Raw genomic sequence first — 20,716 nt, forward strand, 5'->3', positions numbered from 1 at the left:
GAACCTTCTCTGGTCTTCAGCCCCAGACCAGTTGAAATAAACAAAACATTGCACAACAGAAGGTCACACGTGACCAGTCCTTCTTGTGCTCGTGGTGCCTTAAACTTACGTATCCAAGTGCTACTTCTTGGTGCTCCCCCCTCGCTGGCACCGTCATTGGAAACAGCCTGCTGACTCTACTGTCTTGTTGGCCTTAATGACCTTGGCGGTCGTCCTCTGGCCAGTGGAGCCTGTGCTGGCCCCGCCTGGGAGGGAGTGGCCAGTGCCATGGTTGGCACCTCCCCTAGTCACCGCAGCCTCATCAGATGCCGCAGACACTGACAGAGGGGCAGAGGAGCTGCTGCCGTCACCCAGAACGCCCTGAAAGGAGCCCGCAGAGACTATTGGCAGCTTGTGCGCCAATTTTCCTGGAGCTGCCTCCCCATAAGAGTCATCGCTCTCTCAATGGAGGAGGCAGTGTGCTCGGTGATTGGGGTCAACACAGAGCTGATGCCCCGCATGGACTCCTCCACAACAGAGACCATGGCATGCGTACCCTCATGGATCTCCTCCAGATCCTTCTGTGCATCTTGCTGGACATCCCAGCATCTGTCGCCTAATGGACAACTCCAGAGCATCACCATCTGCCTTCGACTGAGCATTGTCCTGGTCTCCAGAAGTCCTCCAACTGCTGGTGCCCTGGGCACTCTCTGCCTCCACCTGCATTTCAAGTGAGTGTGAAGTGCCCTCATTGCTGTGCGCTGACATTCTAGCCAAAGGTCTAACGCTCACTGAGGAGCTGGTACCTGCGCTGGTGCCTGGCTTAGAGAGCGGATGTGATACAGGTGCATGTGGAGCCTGGCAGACCCCTGGCATCAAAGGTGGGTCTTCGAGATCCTGTGGTTGGGTGCGTGGTGGCAAACCTAAGGGAGAACAACATCATTAATTTAAATCATCACACTGTAACTGTGCATGCCAGGTACACTGGTGAGACAATAGAGATCTGCATCATGGTGCCATCGTCTTTCAATGGTCAATGGGGACTCCAGTTTTGGGGCTCCCGTCAATGATGAGACTACACAAGAATGTTTGCATGATCCAAAACTCTCACCTCTGTGCACCGCACTCTTACCTTCAGCTGACACCCCAGCCTCTCCGCGGCCGGTTGACCAAGGTGCATGGCGCCTCTCCAGCTCCAAGGCGTCCAGCTCAAATCTAGTTAGGATTAGGAGGTTAGCGGGGCCTCTGCTGGTCCACAACCTTTCAATGCTGTTATGGGATGCCTTCTCCTGAAAGGACAGAGGAGTATTGATTAGTCCACTCTCTACCTGCAGCGCCATTGCAGCCTGGCCAACCCCACCTGAGGAGCACCAGGGCATATGCAAATTGTGGCCCTTGAGCCGCAAGGCAGTCAGTCCAAGCAGCCAGGGCTCACCCCATTAACCAGCTCCAGTGTCATTGACAGTTGGCACTCAGACTCTTAACACCCCTGAGCTCCAGGGGGGGCAACTAGCCCTTAACACTTTTCTACGCTGATCCATGCCAACACGGTGCTCACCCCGCCTGAGCACAGTAGGTCGTTAAACCTCTTGCAGCACTGGACCCATGTGCGTCGCACAACATCATGGCTGCTGACCAGCACTGCCACCTTCTCCCAAGCTTTTTTTGTCAGGTGTGGTAGCCTCCTCCTTCCATCCCTGGGGACATGGGTGTCCCTCCCGGCAGCCACCTTCTCCAGGAGGACTGCGAGGCACTCATCAGATAATGGGGGGCTGAGTGCCCACCTGACCTGCCCTCCCCCTGGATTCTGCAGCCGCATTTGAATCTATAATTTTTAATCTCCTGCTGACAACACTGAAGATGTCTTCATCACAGGCAGCCTTCCAGGACCTGATTGCACTGGTTTTAAACCTGCTACCGGGTCGCCATTGGACCCAGCAGCCGACAGGCCCCTGCCCATGCCCACCCCTTCCTGGCCGTTCACGCTCGCTCGGTAGGCCTTAATTGTCCAGCCAGTGTGAAATTGTGGTCGGGGACCAATCATGGGCAGCGGCCCGTTTTCTGGCCGCTCCCAGGCCCGCCGACCATGCTCGCAGGCCGAACTCACAGTTCTGCCCAGTGACACCAAGAATAGGTTGCAGATTATCAGCAGGAGCATTGTGGGGGAAGTTGGAAGAACTTTTTTGCAAACATAGGGTTAATGGTACATGGTATTCTTCATCACTCTGGCTATTGAGGAAGAGACTACAGCCTAGTATTTGAGAGGGGATTGTCCTGATCTCCCAAAATGCCAAAAATGGCTGAAAACACCATGGGGGATAGAATTGATTTTGTTCAAAGAACCAGCTCAGTGTCATTTTCTGTTAGATACCACTCCAATGGAGCACCTATTAATGCCAGTAAAAAAAATTTTAAAACATGTCCCCTGCTTTTAATTCAAAAATAAAGTTTTCAGTTAATGTTTATTTGCTTTAGGAAACCTTATCCCGCTCGTGGCTTTTTCACCTGCCCACTAACTGTAAGGTTGGACGGGCAGCGTTAATTTGATTTTAATTGGCTTGTTAATGGCCTTAATAGGCCTTTTAATTATTGGCAGGGGCGCAGCCGACTGCGGTGCGCGCCCACCAAACGAAATTTCACACGAGTGTGCGATGACGCCAGGACGCATGCCCCACTCATCACGCGTCATATTACACTTAAGCGCACGCCCGCACACTGGACGTAAAATTCTGGCCCATAAGATTTTGTATTTGAATTTGTGGAAACAGGCTTGTGTTTAGGTTAGGCATAAGGAGTAATCACAGAACTGAAATTCCCTGAAAGACCCAAGTAGAGGAGCAGTAACTGACACTTTTTTTTAACTTCTTAGGTTCGGGATTCTGTAGTAAGTAGGTTCCTGCTGGCAAAGCATCATCACGTCTTGTCAGATGTGGTTGTTGAGGAAGCGGTCCCCAGCATAAGGTTAGTAATGTATGATGTTTTTTAACATATTTTATTCTCTGCTATTGATGGGATTTAAATCTTTTCTTGGAATTGAATATCCAAAAGCCAGTAATTTTCTTTCATTTACTCTTCATATACCTTAAGATGGCAATCATTGAGCATTCGGGAACAGAGGAGATAACCAGGACTGTGCTTGCTACGAGCTTTAATCTCTCCAACAATTGACAATCATGTTAATGATCTTTTTCTATTCTTTTATGATCTTTTCCAACCCAGTAGACCAAGCCCTCAGTTTTCTTTGGCAGTGTCTTGCCATCACGTTTCCAGAAACAAGCATTCTCTAACCAGCATTTTTGTTTCGGCCTCAGGACAATGGTGATGGTGTCGTTCTTGTGTTGACTGTTTAAAGAAATGTTATAATTGCTGGAGCACTTTAGAATTTTCTTCAAAGTAAGACTTACTTCAGCAAACATGCTTACGCTCAAACCCAGATTCTGCTCTTCCTATTGAGAAACTTTCCTGGTAGCCAGTGATCTATGTTTACTCATGGAGCTATCATTTTTTTGTTTGAACCAGTACATGATGATTTTGCCTATTTTCATGAATGTGCAATCCCACTTGGTCTGGAATTCCCTCCATCAATTGAACATGAGGACTTCCAGGATAATAGACAATTTTCAGCACTTTCAACAGCAAAGTTTCAAAATCCACTTCACAGATAAACGGGCATGTCTCATTCTAACATGCAAATGCTGATCAGTCAAAACATTTACAGCAAGGATGAAGTGGAGATCGATCAGAAATTTGATTTATTCTTTTCTGTTTTGTTTTTATTTTTTTTTAATTCATTCATGGGATGCGGACATTACTGGCAAAGCCAGTATTTGTTCTCCGTCCCTAATTGCCCTTGATCTAAATGGCTTGCTAGTCCATTTCAGAGGACAGTTAAGAGTAAACCATATTGTTGTGGATATGGAGTCACATGTAGGCCAGACCGGGTAAGGATGGCAAAATTCCTCCCCTGAAGGACATTAGTGAACCAGATGGGTGGTACGACAATCGATGATGGTTTCATGGTCACCATTACTGAGACTAGTTTTCAATTCCAGATTTATTTTTTGAATTTAAATTCCACCAGCTGCCATGGTGGGATTTGAATATGTGTCCCATGAGCATAAGGCCTGAGCCTCTGGGTTACTAGTCCAGTGACATTATCATTATACCACCCAAAGTCAAAGGACCTTTTGCTGGCATGTCAAATTTTCCGCCCCGCCCACCATGATTCCCACAGCAGGTGGAAATAGAAAACCCCACCCTTGGTATTTTTCTTTTGTATCAGAGATGAACTGTCAGGTTTCTGGGTCATGAAGGTGTTCATTTACTGATGTTTTAATTGCAACCTTGTTTTCATGGTTGCTTTGTTTGATCAAGGGTCACCAAGTCCAAAATGGTTTTAAAATTTCACAAGTGGATTTTTATTTTGTTTTGGCCCAGTTTGAATTTTTGAGTAATTGCTTTTGAAGTTGTTCCTGTTAGTTATGTACAAAATTATCAAACTGTTGAATCAGGTGATATTTGCACTGTCACCTCAAGAACAACTTCTGGGAAGCATAGCCCTATTGCTTTTAAATCTCCAGTGAGTGACAACCAGGTGATATAGCTACAATGTCTTATTTGTTTCCTATGTTGCATGTCTGAGTTTTAAAGTATACCAGGGATTTATCTTGAGGCGTATGTTCCCAGTTTGGTAGTTCTTCTGAAGGCATTAAGATAGGAGTTTAATGAAATCCCACATGCCAGATATGCAGCAAACAGTGATCCATGGGCTGATAATACTGAGGGAATTAGTGATGGCTGTCACTGTTATCTTTGCACTGAGAAAGCATAGCTAAAATTCTGTGAACTATTGGAATCTGCTGCATTGTCTATCATTACTGCTTATCTATTATTCATAAACATTTTGATTATTTATAACCTAAACTATAAAAGCAGGTTTATTACACTTTCTAGGGAGTAGAAGTTCACAATGTTTCGGGGGTTGGGTGGGAGGGATAAGTGTGGGGGGTTTGATGGTGATTCACTGTAACATCCGGTAAATAATCCAGCATTAAAGATTACTTTTAGACCACAGGAGTCACTACGTTGCCAGATTCTGAATGCTTAGCATATAGATCTGAGACACAGACATTAAGGAAATGCATCTGGGAGTGATCTTTGTAACTTAATATTGTATTGAGAAAAATGTCCAAGTAAAATCAAAAAATGTAGTTCAAGGGAACATTTTCTTCTCCATTTTCTTTCTAATATTTCTCTCTTAAAATCAATTAAAACTCCTTGCATTTAATTATCAAAAGTATTTTTAATTTGAAATGTTGTGTCTGTCCCTGCTATATTATTGGTTTCCTTTCATATATCTTGGTGTCTCTTTATTCTTCCATTTTCTGAGCAGTTCCGGTGATTCACGGTATGTTGCATTATTCTCATCATTTCGCTTCCATGTTTATCACTAAGGTGATTTATTTTTGATGTTTGTCATTTTAACGTTAAAAGTCTTATAGAATTCCATTAATGTTGCTTTTATTATTTGCCATTTTATGATTGCCAAAGTTAATTCCAGTCAGAATTTTTAAAAAGTGTTGAGAAGTAGAGAACATCCGCTAAATATAATTAATATTTTCTGCCCAATAGTATGTTAGGCATCAGCCTGTTCAAACTGGCTGAACCAAGGAGGCCACTTAGACCACGAAGGAAAGAAAGAAAAAAAGTTACTGCCCAGAACCTTTCTGATGGTGACATTAACCTTTTGGTCAACATTATCCGAGCATATGATATACCTATACGTAAATCCATAGGAAGGTAGGAGATACCAGGGTCATTGCGCGATCTTCTGTGTGTCTATGAGAATATAGATTTTGCTTTGTAACTGTTGGCGGGAGCAGATAACTTTCAGTGAAATGATTCCCAGGGAATTTGCTCTTCAAAAATAACTTGTAACCGGCTAAATAGTTGAATTTTTTTCTTTACTTTGAAACTATTAATATCCTGCTGTTTTATTCTTGCTTACAAAGTTTCTCATGATATAAAGACTTATTTTGTAAAGTTTACTTATACTTTGACCAATTTGACTTTGAATCTATACACCTGATGTTCTTTGTAACGCTGGGCCGGATTTTCTGGTCCTGCCCACCGAAGGGATCATCCAATCCCTCCGAGAGTCGGTGGGCTTTTGGCTTGGCCGCCGAACCTCCCGGGGTGGGTCCTGCTACGATGGGGCCGGGAAATTCCCAGCCGCAGACTCTAAACCTGCTTTCCTTTTCTCAGGCTGACGTAAATCGAAACTAATCGAAGAAATTTTCGCACTGTTTTTGTTGTTTCTTCTCTAGCAAACTGCCGCTAACTTCCAGATCAGCTAGATCTATTAATGAAACATTCTCAAGCTCACAGATACCTCAGAGCCCCACGCAAAGCCACGAGTGGTTTACTAACCAGGTACGGAACAATCAGGAAGCTCAAAGACAAATGAAGAGGGAATAAAAGAATTCTGTTTAATTTGTGGCTGTGCCAGAGCCGTGGGGGGGACATGAAAGGAATCGGGCATGTGAAACGTGTGAGGGACGTGGAGAAAGGAGATATGACAACAGGATTAGTTAAGCACCAAAAGCAGAGCTAAGCAACCCCACACGAATGGACCTGAGCAAAGCTCGTGGCTTTACCACATCTAGTTGAAAATGGTGCTGGATGACCAAGCATCAACGCCTTACATTTATATAATTTGCTTTCATTTGATGTAGTAAAATGTAACAAGGCACTTCATAGATCATATCAGACAAAATTTGATATTATGCCAGGTGACCAAAAGCTTGTTTTTTTAAAATTTATTCTTTCACAGATGTGGGTGTTCCCGGGTAGGCCAGCGTTTATTGCCCATCCCTAATTGCCCTTGTGAAGGTGGTGGTAAGCTGCCTTCTTGAACCGCTGCAGTTCATATGGTGTAGGTAAACCCACAGTGCTGTTAGGAAGGGAGTTCCAGGATTTTGACCCAAGGACAGTGAAGGAACGGCAGTATAGCTACAAATTAGGTTGGTGAGTGGCTTGGAGGGGAACTTGCAGGTGGCAGCTCTCCCATACATCTGCTGCCGCAACTTATAGGAGGAGAGAAAAGCAAAGAGGTTTAGGGATGGAATTCTAGAGCCTAAAAAGCTGAAGACACGAGCACCAGTGGAGAGGTGAAGGAAATCACAATCACAAAGGCCACAATTAGAAGAATTCAAAGTTCTTGCAAGCCTTGGAGGAGATTATAGAGAATGGAACAGCAAGGCCATGGAGAGATTCGAATGCATGGATGGAGGAGAACTTGGAATTTGAGGCGTTGCTGAACCAGGAGCTAATATAGGTCAGTGAGCACATGGATGATGGTGAAATAGATCTTGTTGTGAATCAGGATATGGATTTCAGAACTTGTGGTGTGAGCTAAGGTGCGGGCATCAGAGATTTGGATGAGCTGATGTTTACAGAGGGCAATAGGTGGGCAGCCAGCCAGGAGAGCATCAGAATTCTCAGGCCTGGAGGCACATAAGCACAAAGAGAGTTTTGGCAGCAGGTGGCCTGATGCAGGGACAGAGATGGACAAAATTATGGACTTGGTGATGGAGAGGATTTTAGGTTGGTAGCTTAGCTTGAGGTCAGATATGATGCCGAGTTTGTAAACAGCCTGGTTCAGCCTCAGACACTGATGCCTGGGAGGGAGATGGAATTGTTAGCTAGAGAACAGAGTTTGTTGCGAGGGTCAAAGGCAATGGCTTTGGTTTTTGTAATAATTAATTAGAGGAAGTTTCTACTTTTTATACATCAAAATCTTAGAACTCTCTTCCAGACAGCACTTTGAACGTAAAAGCAAAAAACTGCGGATGCTGGAAATCCAAAACAAAAACAAAAATACCTGGAAAAACTCAGCAGCACTTTGAATGTACCTACTCCACATGGACTGCAGCGTTTTAAGAAGACAATTACCATCACCATCTCAAAGGCAATTAGGGATGGGCAACAAATGCTGACCTTGCCAGCGACACCCACATCCCATGAATAAATAAAGGGAAAAATGTTTCCCCCATGGGGGGGTGGGGGGGGAGTGCAGGAGTGGGCACGGGCAGGCGTGCCTCTGATCGGCACCACCAATTGGGGGCGCACCGCCATTTTACATGGGCGGGCCAAGTAAGGCCTGCCCAGCGTGACATCCGCTCGGAAGCCCTTTGCGCTCCCTGTGCAGGTGGGGGGGAAATTCCCTGAGCTGGGAGTGCACCCTTTCGTACTTAAGGTTGGACGGGCAGGTCCATTAATGATGTCAATTACTTTTTAAATGGCCTCAATAGGCAGTTGACAGGTTGGCAGGCGCACAGCTGATTCGGCTGCGCCCCCAACAGCCTGAAAATGGAAATGACGCGGGGTGACGTCAGGGGTTCCACCCGACGTCATCCCGTGTCACTTTACGTGTCGGCAAGCGGGCCCCGCCCCCACTCGCCAACCAGAAGATCCTCTCCAAAAAAAAAGCGCAAGTATCCATCCAATTCAATACATTCCATGTAACATTAAGAGCAGAATTTTATGTCCCGCAGGCAGGTGTGTGCCCAACACAATCAGGCGTGTAAATTAGCGTGCAATATTTCGGTTGGCGGGAGTGCACCAACGAGTAAGAGGCTTATTAAGGCCATTAAAGTTTCAATTAGTGGGGATTTTTCACTGCCTGTCTAACATTATGGTTGGTGGGCAGGCGAATCAGTCAGATGGCCCTTGGATTTTTGAGGAAACCTCATCCAAGGGCGGGGTGAGGCTTCCGATATTAATTTTTTTTAAATGTTTGGGCAGAATATTCGTAACCTATATGTTTAGGTGAGCAAGTCCGATGTGTGGACATTTTTTTCTGCATTTTAAAATCTTTATTTGATGGTTTTAAATTCTTCAGCTCCCTGAGGTAGCTCTATGCCTTCAGGGAGCTTTCATTGCGCCCTCCCCCGCGCCAGCACTGAATTCAGCACTCGACCTCCTCACCCCCACCCCGGCAGCGCTGAGCGTTTCACGCTGGCTGATGGTTAATTGGCCAGCCAGCGTGAAATCGCAGTCAGGGGCCGATCGCGGGCAGCAAGTCATTTCCCAGGTGCTCCCAAGCCTGCCCACCATCCTAAAATTCCTGCCCTAAGAGTGCACTGGACGCAGTGATGTTTGTAGAGTGATGAACTGCGTACCAGAGCTAGTCGCTCTCCAAGACAAGCTGTTCTAATGCAGTGGAACACCTGCAACTACCTGACAATGTGGAAGATTTCGCAGATAGATCCAATCCACAAAAAACAGGATAAATCTAACCGGCCCCATCAACCTCCTCCCAACCATTAGTAAAGTGCCATTAATTGAAATCAGCTTACCAATGCTTAGTTTGGATTCTTCCAGGGAAATCCTGGGGTTATAATTGACCAGAAACTGAACTGGACTAGCCATATAAATACTGTGATGACAAGAGCAGGTCAGAGGCTAGGAATACTGTGGCCAGTGACTCACCTCCTGACTCCCCAAATGTCCATCATCTAAAAGGCACAAGTCAGGAGTGTGATGGAATACTCTCCACTTGACTAGATGAGTGCAGCTCCAACAACACTCAAGAAGCTGGACACCATCCAGAACAAAGCAGCCAGCTTGATTGGCACCCCATCGAGCACCTTAAATATTCAATCCCTCCAGCACCAACGCACAGTGTCAGCAGTATGTACCACCTACAAGATGCACTGCAGAAACTCACCAAAGCCCCTTCAAGAGCACTTTCCAAACCCGCGACCTCTACCACCGAGAAGGACACGGGCAGCAGAGGACACCCCCTGCAAGTTCCCCTCCAAGCCACACACCATTCTATCATAGAACTGTATTGTCATTCCTCCACTGTCGCTGGGTTAAAACCCTGGAACTCCCTAACAGCACTGTGGGCGTACCTATGCCACATAGACTGCAGTGGTTCAAGAAGGTGACTCACCGCCACCTCCATCTTGGGAGCTATCGGGGATAGGCAATAAATGCTGGCCCAACCAATGACACAGATCCCATGAAAGAATAAATTTAAAAAAGCTCAGTGTCAGATTTTGTTTAATAATTCTTCAGTGAAGTACTTTGGGATATTTTTACTACATTAAAAGCACTATATAAATGCAAGTTGCTGTCTATGTTTTAAGGTGTGTGTTTGACACGTCAGGTCAAATTGGTCTCTGCTGCTACTTGTATTAAACAGCTGTGTCGCGAAAACACCATGAGGTTTTATGACCTGGCTGATGTCATTTAACTTGATGAGTTAATGCAAAGTTGAAATATTTTGAAGTGACACTGCCTTCTGACTCCCCTGTTTGGGATGGTGGTTGTTCATTTGTACGAAAAGTGAGCTCCATGCACAAACTGAGAAAGACCATGTCAAGGATAAACAATATAACATTGGGAATGTTTTTTTTCATCAAAGACCTTAGTGCGTCCTTTTGTGGAGGTTTCATTCCAGCGTACAATCCGTCAAACTACTACAGCAGAAGGCCCAAACCCTAACTGGAATGAGGAACTGGAGCTTCCATTCAGGTAATTAAAAAAAAATAGATTGACCTGGATGAAGGAGGCCCTTTAATCCCTTTGATCTCATCCCTTGCAGACAACCAATATTCGCAACTTTTAGGGTTGGATTTTCCCCCAGTCTTCAGGACCCCGACGTCAGGACCAGTTGGGTTGTCCTGAACTCTCACTTGCCACAGTTGCTGGGAGACACCCTCTGAAATGGCTGATTCTGCCTTCACCATCTCATCAAGAATGGCGGATGGGCTCCTGATGCTGCTGGCTCAGTCACAGGGCCGGCAGCTCAGCACTCTTGACAGCCATACCAGGGGAGGTGGGTGCTACTCAGGCCAGCCAGGGATCGAGAGGGCTCCTCAACATGAAGATCAACTTTGGAAACATGGAACCAAATCTAAGATTATGAGAGGCGTAGCTATTTGGCACCTCAGAGTGGAGGGGAGCATCTCTGGAGGAATTGTTTAGGCTGTGGTTGTGGCCTTTCCTGCCTGCAAAGCCAACATTGTGACATGGAGCCTCCGACCAGGAAAATTCAGCCCAAAAGGCACAGAGGGCCAGATAATTTTGAAAAAAATGCATCAGGCTAACTCCCCGTGTGTTCCTGCCTCCTCATACTTTTTTCCAGGCATGGGCTGGGTATGATGCCCACGACCGGTGCGTCAACAGCGGGAAGAGAATTAAGGTATTTAAGCATCAATTGACAGGCATTTTCAGAGCACAGGGCAATTTTTCTGGCATCACACAGGCCTCCCACTGTGTCCGCACTCCAGCAACTTGGAAGAGGCAGAAGACCATAAGACATGGAGCAGAAATTAGGCCATTCGGCCCATCAAGTCTGCTCCGCCATTCAATCATGGCTGATAAGTTTCTCAACCCCATTCTCCCACCTTCTCCCCGAAACCTTTGATTCCCCCTTACCAATCAAGAACCTATCTATCTCAGTCTTGAATACACTCAATGACCTGGCCTCCACAGCCTTCTGTGGCAATGAATTCCATAGATTCACCACTCTCTGGCTAAAGAAGTTTCTCCTCATCTCTGTTCTAAAAGGTATTTCCTTTACTCTGAGGCTGTGCCCTTGGGTCCTAGTCTCTCCTACTAATGGAAACATCTTCCCCACGTCCACTCTATCCAGGCCTTTCAGTATTCTGTAAGTTTCAATCAGATCCCCCCTCATTCTTCTAAACTCCATCGAGTATAGACCCAGAGTCCTCAAACGTTCCTCATATGTTAAGCCTTTCATTCCTGGGATCGTTCTCGTGAACCTCCTCTGGACCCCCTCCAGGGCCAGAACATCCTTCCTGAGATACGGGGCCCAAAATTGCTCACAGTATTCTAAATGTGGTCTGACCAGAGCCTTATAAAGCCTCAGCAGCACATCCCTGCTTTTATATTCTAGTCCTCTCGAAATAAATGCCAAAATTGCATTTGCCTTCCTAACTACCGACTCAACCTGCAAGTTAACCTTAAGAGAATCCTGGACTAGGACTCCCAAGTCCCTTTGCATTCCAGATTTCTGAATTCTCTCCCCATTTAGAAAATAGTCTATGCCTCTATTCTTCCTACCAAAGTGCATGACCTCACACTTGCCCACGTTGTATTCCATCTGCCACTTCTTTGCCCATTCTCCTAACCTGTCCAAATCCTTCTGCAGCCTCCCTGCCTCCTCAATACTACCTGTCCCTCCACCTACCTTTGTATCATCTGCAAACTTAGCCAGGATGCGCTCAGTTCCTTCATCTAGATCATTAATGTATAAAGTGTAAAGTTGTGGTCCCAACACTGACCCCTGCGGAACTCCACTAGTCACCGGTCGCCATCCTGAGAAGGACCCCCTTAACCCCACTCTCTGCCTCCTGCCAGACAGCCAATCTTCTATCCATGCTAGTACCTTGCCTCTAACACCATGGGCTCTTATCTTACTGAGCAGCCTCCTGTGTGGCACCTTGTCAAAGGCCTTCTGGAAGTCCAAGTAGATAACATCCATTGGCTCTCCTTTGTCTAACCTACTCGTTACCTCCTCAAAGAATTCTAACAGATTTGTCAGGCATGACCTCCCCTTAATGAAACCATGCTGACTTTGCCCTATTTTACCATGCACTTCCAAGTATTCTGAAATTTCATCCTTAATAAGGGACTCTAAAATCTTACCAACAACCGAGGTCAGGCTAATCGGCCTGTAATTTCCCATCTTTTGCCTCACTCCCTTCTTAAACAGGGGGGTTACATTAGTGATTTTCCAGTCCTCTGGGACCCTCCCTGACTCCAGTGATTCCTGAAAGATCATCACTAACGCCTCTACTATCTCTTCAACTATCTCCGTCAGAACTCTGGGGTGTAATCCATCTGGTCCAGGTGATTTATCCACCTTCAGACACTTTCAGTGTTCCTAGCACCTTCTCCTTGGTAATGGCCACCATACTCACCTCTGACCCCCGACTCTCTTGAACTTTGGGGATGTTACTCGTGTATTCCACCGTGAAGACTGATGCAAAATACCTATTCAGTTCCTCTGCCATTTCTTTGTTCCCCACTACTACTTCTCCAGCGTCATTTTCCAGCGGCCCAATGTCCACTTTTGCCTCTCTCTTACCCTTTATATATCCAAAAAAACTCTTGCAATCTTCTTTTATATTACTGGCTAGTTTACCCTCATATTTAATCTTCTCCCTCCTTATTTCTTTTTCAGTTGTCCTCTGTTGGTCTTTGTAGGCTTCCCAATCCCCTGCTTTCCCACTGCTCTTTGCTGCATTGTATGCTTTCTCTTTAGTTTTTATGCTGTCCCTGACTTCCCTTGTCAGCCATGGTTGCCTCGTCCTCCCTTTTATATGCTTCTTCTTCCTAGGGATGAATTTTTGCTGTGTCTCCCAAATTACTCCCAGAAACTCCTGCCATTGCTGTTCCACTGTCTTTCCTGCTAGGCACATCTCCCAGTCAATTCTTGCCAGCTCCTCCCTCATGCCTCTGTAGTTGCCTTTATTCAACTGTAATACCGTTACATCTGATTCCAGTTTTTTCCTCTCAAATTGCAGGGTAAATTCTATCATATTATGGTCACTTCCTCCTAAGGATTCCTTCACCTTAAGCTCCCTTATCAAATCTGCCTCATTTCACATCACAAAATCTAGAATTACCTGCTCCCTGGTGGGCTCCACCACAAGCTGCTCCAAAAAGCCATCTCATAGACATTCCACAAATTCCTTTTCTTGGGATCCACTACCAACCTGATTTTCCCAGTCTACCAGCATATTGAAATCCCCCATGATCACTGTAACCTTGCCTTTCTTACACACCTTTTCTATCTCCTGGTGTATCTTGTGCCCCACATCCTGACTACTGTTCGGAGGCCTGTACATAACTCCCATTATGGTTTTTTTACTTTGCGGTTCCTTAACTCTACCCACACAGATTCAACATCATCTGACCCTACGTCGTTTCTTGCTATCGATTTAATTTCATTTCTTACTAACAAAGCAACCCCACCCCCTCTGCCAACCTGCCTATCTTTTCGATAGAATATATATCCTTGGATATTTAACTTCCAGTCCTGATCCCCTTTCAGCCATGTCTCCGTGATGCCCACCACATCATACCTGCCAATTTCAATCTGCACCACAAGCTCATTTACCTTATTTCGTATTCTGCGTGCATTCAGATACAACACCTTCAGCCCTGTATTTCCCGTCCCCTTTCTCATTGTCGTTCGTCCCTTTATCTGATGTGCTTGAAGTTAGATTCCTAGCCCTTTCCAAACACTCTGTCCTATTTTGTGTTCTGGAGACTTTGATAGCCTCTCCTGGGCTCTCCTTGCTTTTCAGTTTTTTCATAATTTTCCATGAAGTTGAATCCACCCCCCCACACGCTAACCTGCTGCTTTGTTTCCCATTAGTCATACTTCTTGGAGGTTTACCCTTCCCTCCCCCCCCACTTTCTAGTTTAAAGCCCTGTTGACCACCCTATTTACCCTTTTCGCTAGAACATTGGTCCCAGATCGGTTCAGGTGGAGACCATCCCAACGGTACAGATCCCTCCTGTTCCAATACTGATGCCAGTGCCCCACGAGATGGAACCCCTCTTTCCTGCACCACTCCTTTAGCCACGTGTTTACTTCCCTTATTCTCGCGTCCCTATGCCAATTTGCACGTGGCTCGGTTAGTAATCTGGAGATTATAACCCTTGAGGACCTGTTCTTTAATTTAGTTCCTAGTTCCTGATAATCCCCAAACAGGTCCTCTTTCCTAGTCTTACCTATGTTATTTGTCCCGACGTGGACCACAACAACTGGATCCTCCCCCTCCCTCTCCGATATCCTTTGAAGCCAGTCAGAGATGTCCCTCACCCTGGCACCGGGCAGGCAACATACCATGCGGGACTCTCGATCCTGCTTACAAAGGAAGCTATCAATTCCCCTAATTATAGAATCTCCTACAACTACCACTTGTCTTTTTGCTCCCTGCTCTTGAATGGCCTCCTGTGCCACGGTACCGTGGTCAGCTGGTTCATCCTCCCTACAGCCCTGTTCCTCATCCACACAGGGAGCAAGTACCTCATACCTGTTGGACAAGGTCAAGAGCTGAGGCTCCTCTCTTCCTGAACACAGGATCCCCTCTACCTGCCTCACCTTGCAGTCACACCCTGCTGACCCTGACCACTGACCGAACTCGAGGTACTTAATCTACCGGGTGTGACCGCCTCCTGAAACAAAGCGTCCAGGTAACTCTCCCCCTCCCGGATGTGCTCGGACTCCAGCTCATCAATTCTGAGCCGGAGTTCCTCCAGCAACCAACACTTGCTGCAGATGTGGTCACTGCGGCTCGCAATGGGATCTGCCAGCTCCCACATCATACAGCTACAGCGCATCACCTGCCCAGCCATCTCTACTTAGATAATTAATTTATTAATTAGCTTTGCAGTGTTTTTTTTTTCAAATTTGGTGCAGATTTCCTACCAGCCAATCAGGTCACAGCTTTCCTGTGACAGCAGCTGCATTGTGGAAGGTCGGAGCTGCAAACGATTTGAAGGATCTGAACTGTGGACCTACAAATAAGGGAAAGACTGATATGTTCCCGGAACAGAGGCTTGGCATTTCACCAGGATCTCCTGGAATCTGAGGTCACTGACAACTGGGACTGATGCATTCACCCACCTACATGAAAAGTACATTGTGTTCTTGCAGTCCCTGCTGCCTGGGCCTCAGCAGCTTTCTCACCAGTGATACAGTGAAGGCTGCTGGCCACCCTGGCAATGGGCCACACTATGGCCAAACTCTTGCCTCTGGAACCTGCTGCTGTTCCTAATTGGACCACAAACGCAGAGGCTTCTAAGTGGCTACCTCCCATAAGATTATACCTGAAGGTTCACTGTTGAAATGAGCAGGGTTGGGAAATGATCTCACCTTCTCAATATCTTCAATGTTGGGAAGATTCAGGCCAAAGGCTGACTTATTTTTCTCATAAGATTGTCTTTAATTCTGTACATATTCTATAGTTTAAACTTTGGGCTGCCAGTAGGTCCAAGGAAATTCTTGACTCCCTGGGCTGATTTTGCATGGAGACCTGGAGGTGGGCATGTCAAGAGTTTACTGCTACCGGTTGGCCTGTCGATCTGCCACCATTGTCTCGCCTCTGGGATGTTTTGAGGGAAGCTGAATTGGGAGTCAGGGTGGGTAATGCCAACATGGGGTAGCCAAGTAGACCAGTTAAAGTGCCCATTGAAGACACTGATCAGAAGTTGTCCGGAATTTTGCAGATGACATACAGCCTGAGGCCGAAGTGCAGCCGATGAACGGGTGTGGCCTCCCATGCCTCATTGTATATAACCGCACCCCATCTCCTGCCCAAAGGCTGCAGTGACAGAGGGCCAAAGCTGCAGCCGCAGGCCATCCTGTGGTGGGACTCCCCCTGCACAATGACGGTCTGACAGCTGTGGCAATTTTTTATTTCTAAATATTGGAAATGTCTCTCTATCTCTTACCTACATCGGCAGCTCCCACCTCTGATGGTGGGGCTACTGATGGCTACTATTTTCCAGTTCTGGACGGCCACCTATTGGCCCTCTGATTTTGGGAGCCCGTCAGCCGTCTTTGATTTCACAGGGCATCCAGTCCTGCAAAATCTCCCTCTGGGTTCTGCCACCGGCATTTGTGGGTTCCCAATGGCACAATCAGGATGTGAAGAGTTCTATGAAGGGTCATCAACCTGAAACGTTTACTCTGTTTCTCTCGCCACAGATGCTGCCAGACCTGCTGAGTATTTCCATCATTTTGTGTTTTTATTCAAGGTTTCCAGCATCTGCGGTATTTTGCTTTTGTACTACCCTGGGAACGAAAATCCTGCCCACTGTCTCAGTTGTTTTTATTTATTTTTGAGTCATGGAAGGCAATACTGGGAACAATACTAAATATTTGTCAGTCACTCAAGCATCAGGAATAATTATAGCATTAACCCTATATTACAGAACATACTAAACACAATCTTATCTAAAACTCAAAGAAATGTTAAACTCATTTGCCTGCAGTGGAGGGTGTTTTAAAGCTGGCAAAATGTTAATTTGTGTGAGATATGTGTGCTGTTACTTGCTGTATCTGAAAGCTAGCCTCTGCAACTTGTATTTCATAAGATTTAACTTTGTTGTATGCAAGTTTCAGTGCATTGCCATTCAGTTGCTTTGCCAAATTTGAGGTAATTATGTGTCAATTTATTTGTAAGTAGCTAATAGTCCCGTGGGTTGTGACCTTTAGAAATTGTTGCGTACATCTGTGCAAATTATTATAATTCCCAATAATTCTGAGGTGAGTCACATATAGTTTTATCCAGTCAATTGTCTTTGATCTCATTTAAATAAAAAATATACTCAACTTCCAGTTTGGGAACGTTTCAGAAAAGGTTTACCATGCAACTGTCTACCAGATAAAATATCTAATTAGTATTGAAAAGTATGTTGGGAAATTTTATTCTAAATTGCACCAGTGAAACAAAAAATAAATCATTTGTGCTTGATTTGTTGTAAATCTGATCAGTTTCCCTTCTAATGCCACATTTACATCTACATTCTGGCACTGTATGAGGTGACTTTTATTGTGTACTGGCTGCTATTTAAGGTGATTTCACTTATTTTAAGCAATTTTAATTTTGGTTTTCTTCTCTGCCAATCTTTTAACCTGTTAAAGAACGCTGGGGCAGGATTTTCCGGTCGTCAGACGGGCGTGGCAGGCAGGCCCGGGAGCGGAAGCAAACCGGACCGCAGCCCGCGATCGGGTACCACACTGGCTGGGAGGGACCGAGCAGCGGCAGGGTCCTGTTAGCCTCTGGGTCCAATGGCAACCCGGTGGCTGCTTTAAAAGCAGCCCAGGCCCCTTCTGCTTTGGATTACCTGCTGGTCCTGCGCCCCTTGTGCCTGCGCCTCTCCTCCCGCAGGTCCCTCCCCTAGAAGCTGCACAGGGACACCTGGCCTCCTCTCCCTTCTGCCCTTCTCTTCTTCCTCAGAGGAGATGCCTCCAGCGAAGATGACAATCCCCATTACCAGGGTAAGGGAAGGCTGTCATTAACTGGAAGGGTCCATATGGTCTGAATCCTCCAAGGACCTTGCAGACAACAATGAGTCCTGAAATGAAGCCTGGAAATGCTAAAAATGAAGCCCCAAACAGAGATGAAGATGCCAAGTACAAATAAGTAACCAGCTGCAAACTATTTCCAAACCTGCTCACTACTCACTGGGAATGCTGCTGACCCTTTTTATCCCGCCCTTGGATGAAGTTTGTGAAAATGTTGGCTGCCTGCCCGTTTTGGCCGTGCGACGAGCAGAAAATCGCACAGGCCATGTAAAATCAGTCAGTTTGACTCTTAAGGACTTTAAGTGGCTGCTTAATTAATGGTGGGCGCCGCTCTGACACCTGCGTGCACCCGCCGAGTGAAATATCGCGCGAGCGTGCAATGACATCAGGACACTCACCGACGTCATCGTGCGCAATTTTATGCCCGATGGGGTCGGGCGCGCACCCTCCTGCGGGACGTAACATTCTGCCCACTGTGACAATGCTTTACAAGAGCTATTTCACATGTTTCAACAGTGTGTGACAACACATCACCATTTGTTAATGATTGTTTATTATATAGATTTTTTTTTCCACTTTAGAGCCTGTGAGCAATATGTCAGGCAAAGCTGGTCATCAAACGATGACCATGTTTCAGTTAGATATATTTTAACTTTCTTCATTGCCATAGTTATTTTTCCTGTATCCCAAAGGAACCATTTTAACCTTCAATGAAAGCTTTTCTTCAGGAGTTATCTAGGGAGTGTGATTATGATTCAGTGGCACACACTTAAAAAGGCAAAATTTGCGGTGCTGTAGTGAAAGAGCAGGAGTGAGTGGGACTCATTGGATTGCCCTTTCAAAGTACAAGCACAATGGGCTGAATGGCCTCCTTTTATGCTGTATGATTTTTATTCTACGTTTTAAAGCACTCTACAGTTGAATTTTTTGCAACTTCTTAAGTAGATGCTATTAAATATTAATAACTACAGAGTTGTGTGAGAATGCTGTAATAGTGCCTGGTTTATTTGATTTGTGATTCCAGAGCACCAAATGGCAATTACAGCACAGCGAGCCTTCAGTCTGTTACAGATGAGGTGTTCATCAATGTCTTCGATGAAGTTGTTTACGATGTTCTACAGGTAACCGTAACGATTGTTTTTATGTAACAAAATCAACCCAATCATGAAAATAAATATATAAACTTTTTGAAAAATAATTCTGCGTTTTTAGGATGATAGAGAAAGAGGAAGTGGTGTACATACTCGTATCGAGCGACATTGGCTGGGAGCTGTACAGATCCCATTTTCTACCATCTACTCCCAGTCCAGGGTAAGGATTTTCTTCTACATATTTGCCTGCAGTGGAGGGTGTGTTTAAGATGGTGGAATGTTATTTTGTGTGAGAAATATGTGCTGTTATTTGCTGTATCTGAAAGCTAGCCTCTGCAACTTGTATTTCGTAACATTTATCTTCACTGTATGCAAGTTTCATCAAGCAGCCATTCAGTTGCTTTGAGGAGATGATATGTGCATTTTTTTTGTATTTAACATAGCCCCACGGCTTGTGACCTTTAGAAATAATTGCTGACATCTGTACAAATCATTCTAATCCCCAATAGTTTTGAGGTGAGTTACATAAGGTTTTATCCAGTTAATTGTCTTTGATGAATAGTCCAATGATTGATGTGATTATCTTTGGTCTTTTCTTTTGTAGGGCCTCCCACTTCTCCAGTCCCATTTATTTGCAGTTGTTTAATTCACTTAGACCCCCTTTGTATAAGTCGAGGGCTCGGATTTTCAATGCCCGCCGGCGTCGGGCGCGTTCAGTGGTGTCATGAAACCAGTTTGCAATCATCTGCTGATGGCGGGCTGCGTTCTCCACAATTAGACATCGGGAACATCATTGTAATATATCAGCTTATGATTAGGTCTGCCGACCGGAATCACTCCCGCCCCGGATCATCTGCGTACATCGGCAGGAAACCATGTCTTGACACGTGTGACGTCCAGGAGTAGGGACTTATCCACCAGGGCCTTGTTCACATTGCGGACATCCGAGGAGCAGAAGATGCTGAAGCCCAACACCAAGAGCACACTGGAGGAACATCCATGGCATGCTGGTGGATTCTCATGGACATGGCTCTGCTGTGAAGCAGCCCACAGAAGTTGGAAAGTCACTGTTGATGCTCACAACGGATGATGGTCGAGGGGGTTGGCGAGGAAGGTCTCAGATTAGCTGGGAGAGGAAGAGGTGTCGGGGGGGTGGTGAGTGTGTGTTGAGGTTTGGAGGGGGGAATGAAGGTGTTGGGGGATGAGCCTGGGAAGGGGGAATGAAGGTGTCGTGGGGGCATAAGTTTGGGATGGGGGAATGAAGGTGTCGGGGGGGGAGATTTGAGGGGGGTGGAGAACGGGGGGGGATGAGTGGGTAACGGAAGAAGACGGCAACTGGGAAGGTAGGTGGAAGGGAAGGATTGCGGAGAGGGGTGGGTGTCCAGAGGGGCGGAAGAGGTGCAGAGAGGGGAGGGAATCCAGGGGGAGAAAGGGGGAAGGTGTCTGGGGGGAGGAAGAGGTGCAGAGAGTGGAGGATGTCCAGTGGGAGGAAGGGGTGCGGAGAGGTGAGGGAGTCCAGGGGGAGGAAGGAGTCAGGAAGGGGGAAGGAGTAAGGCTGAAGGAA

General features: G+C 46.0%; 1 protein-coding gene across 2 annotated transcripts in view; it reads left to right on the forward strand.

The window, feature by feature from the left end:
• Positions 1–20,716, forward strand: part of cc2d2a (coiled-coil and C2 domain containing 2A) — a 191,960-nt gene that overhangs the window by 136,466 nt on the left and 34,778 nt on the right. For both annotated transcript variants that reach the window (XM_078544962.1, XM_078544971.1), the window contains exons 25-30: positions 2,849–2,940; positions 5,611–5,778; positions 6,306–6,411; positions 10,412–10,521; positions 19,086–19,182; positions 19,274–19,372. In XM_078544962.1, the coding sequence (XP_078401088.1) occupies positions 2,849–2,940; positions 5,611–5,778; positions 6,306–6,411; positions 10,412–10,521; positions 19,086–19,182; positions 19,274–19,372 (672 nt within the window). The remainder of the gene's footprint in view (positions 1–2,848; positions 2,941–5,610; positions 5,779–6,305; positions 6,412–10,411; positions 10,522–19,085; positions 19,183–19,273; positions 19,373–20,716) is intronic.

Source organism: Cetorhinus maximus, chromosome 1 (assembly GCF_964194155.1).
Source record: "Cetorhinus maximus chromosome 1, sCetMax3.hap1.1, whole genome shotgun sequence".
In the NCBI taxonomy this organism is placed as follows: domain Eukaryota; kingdom Metazoa; phylum Chordata; class Chondrichthyes; order Lamniformes; family Cetorhinidae; genus Cetorhinus; species Cetorhinus maximus.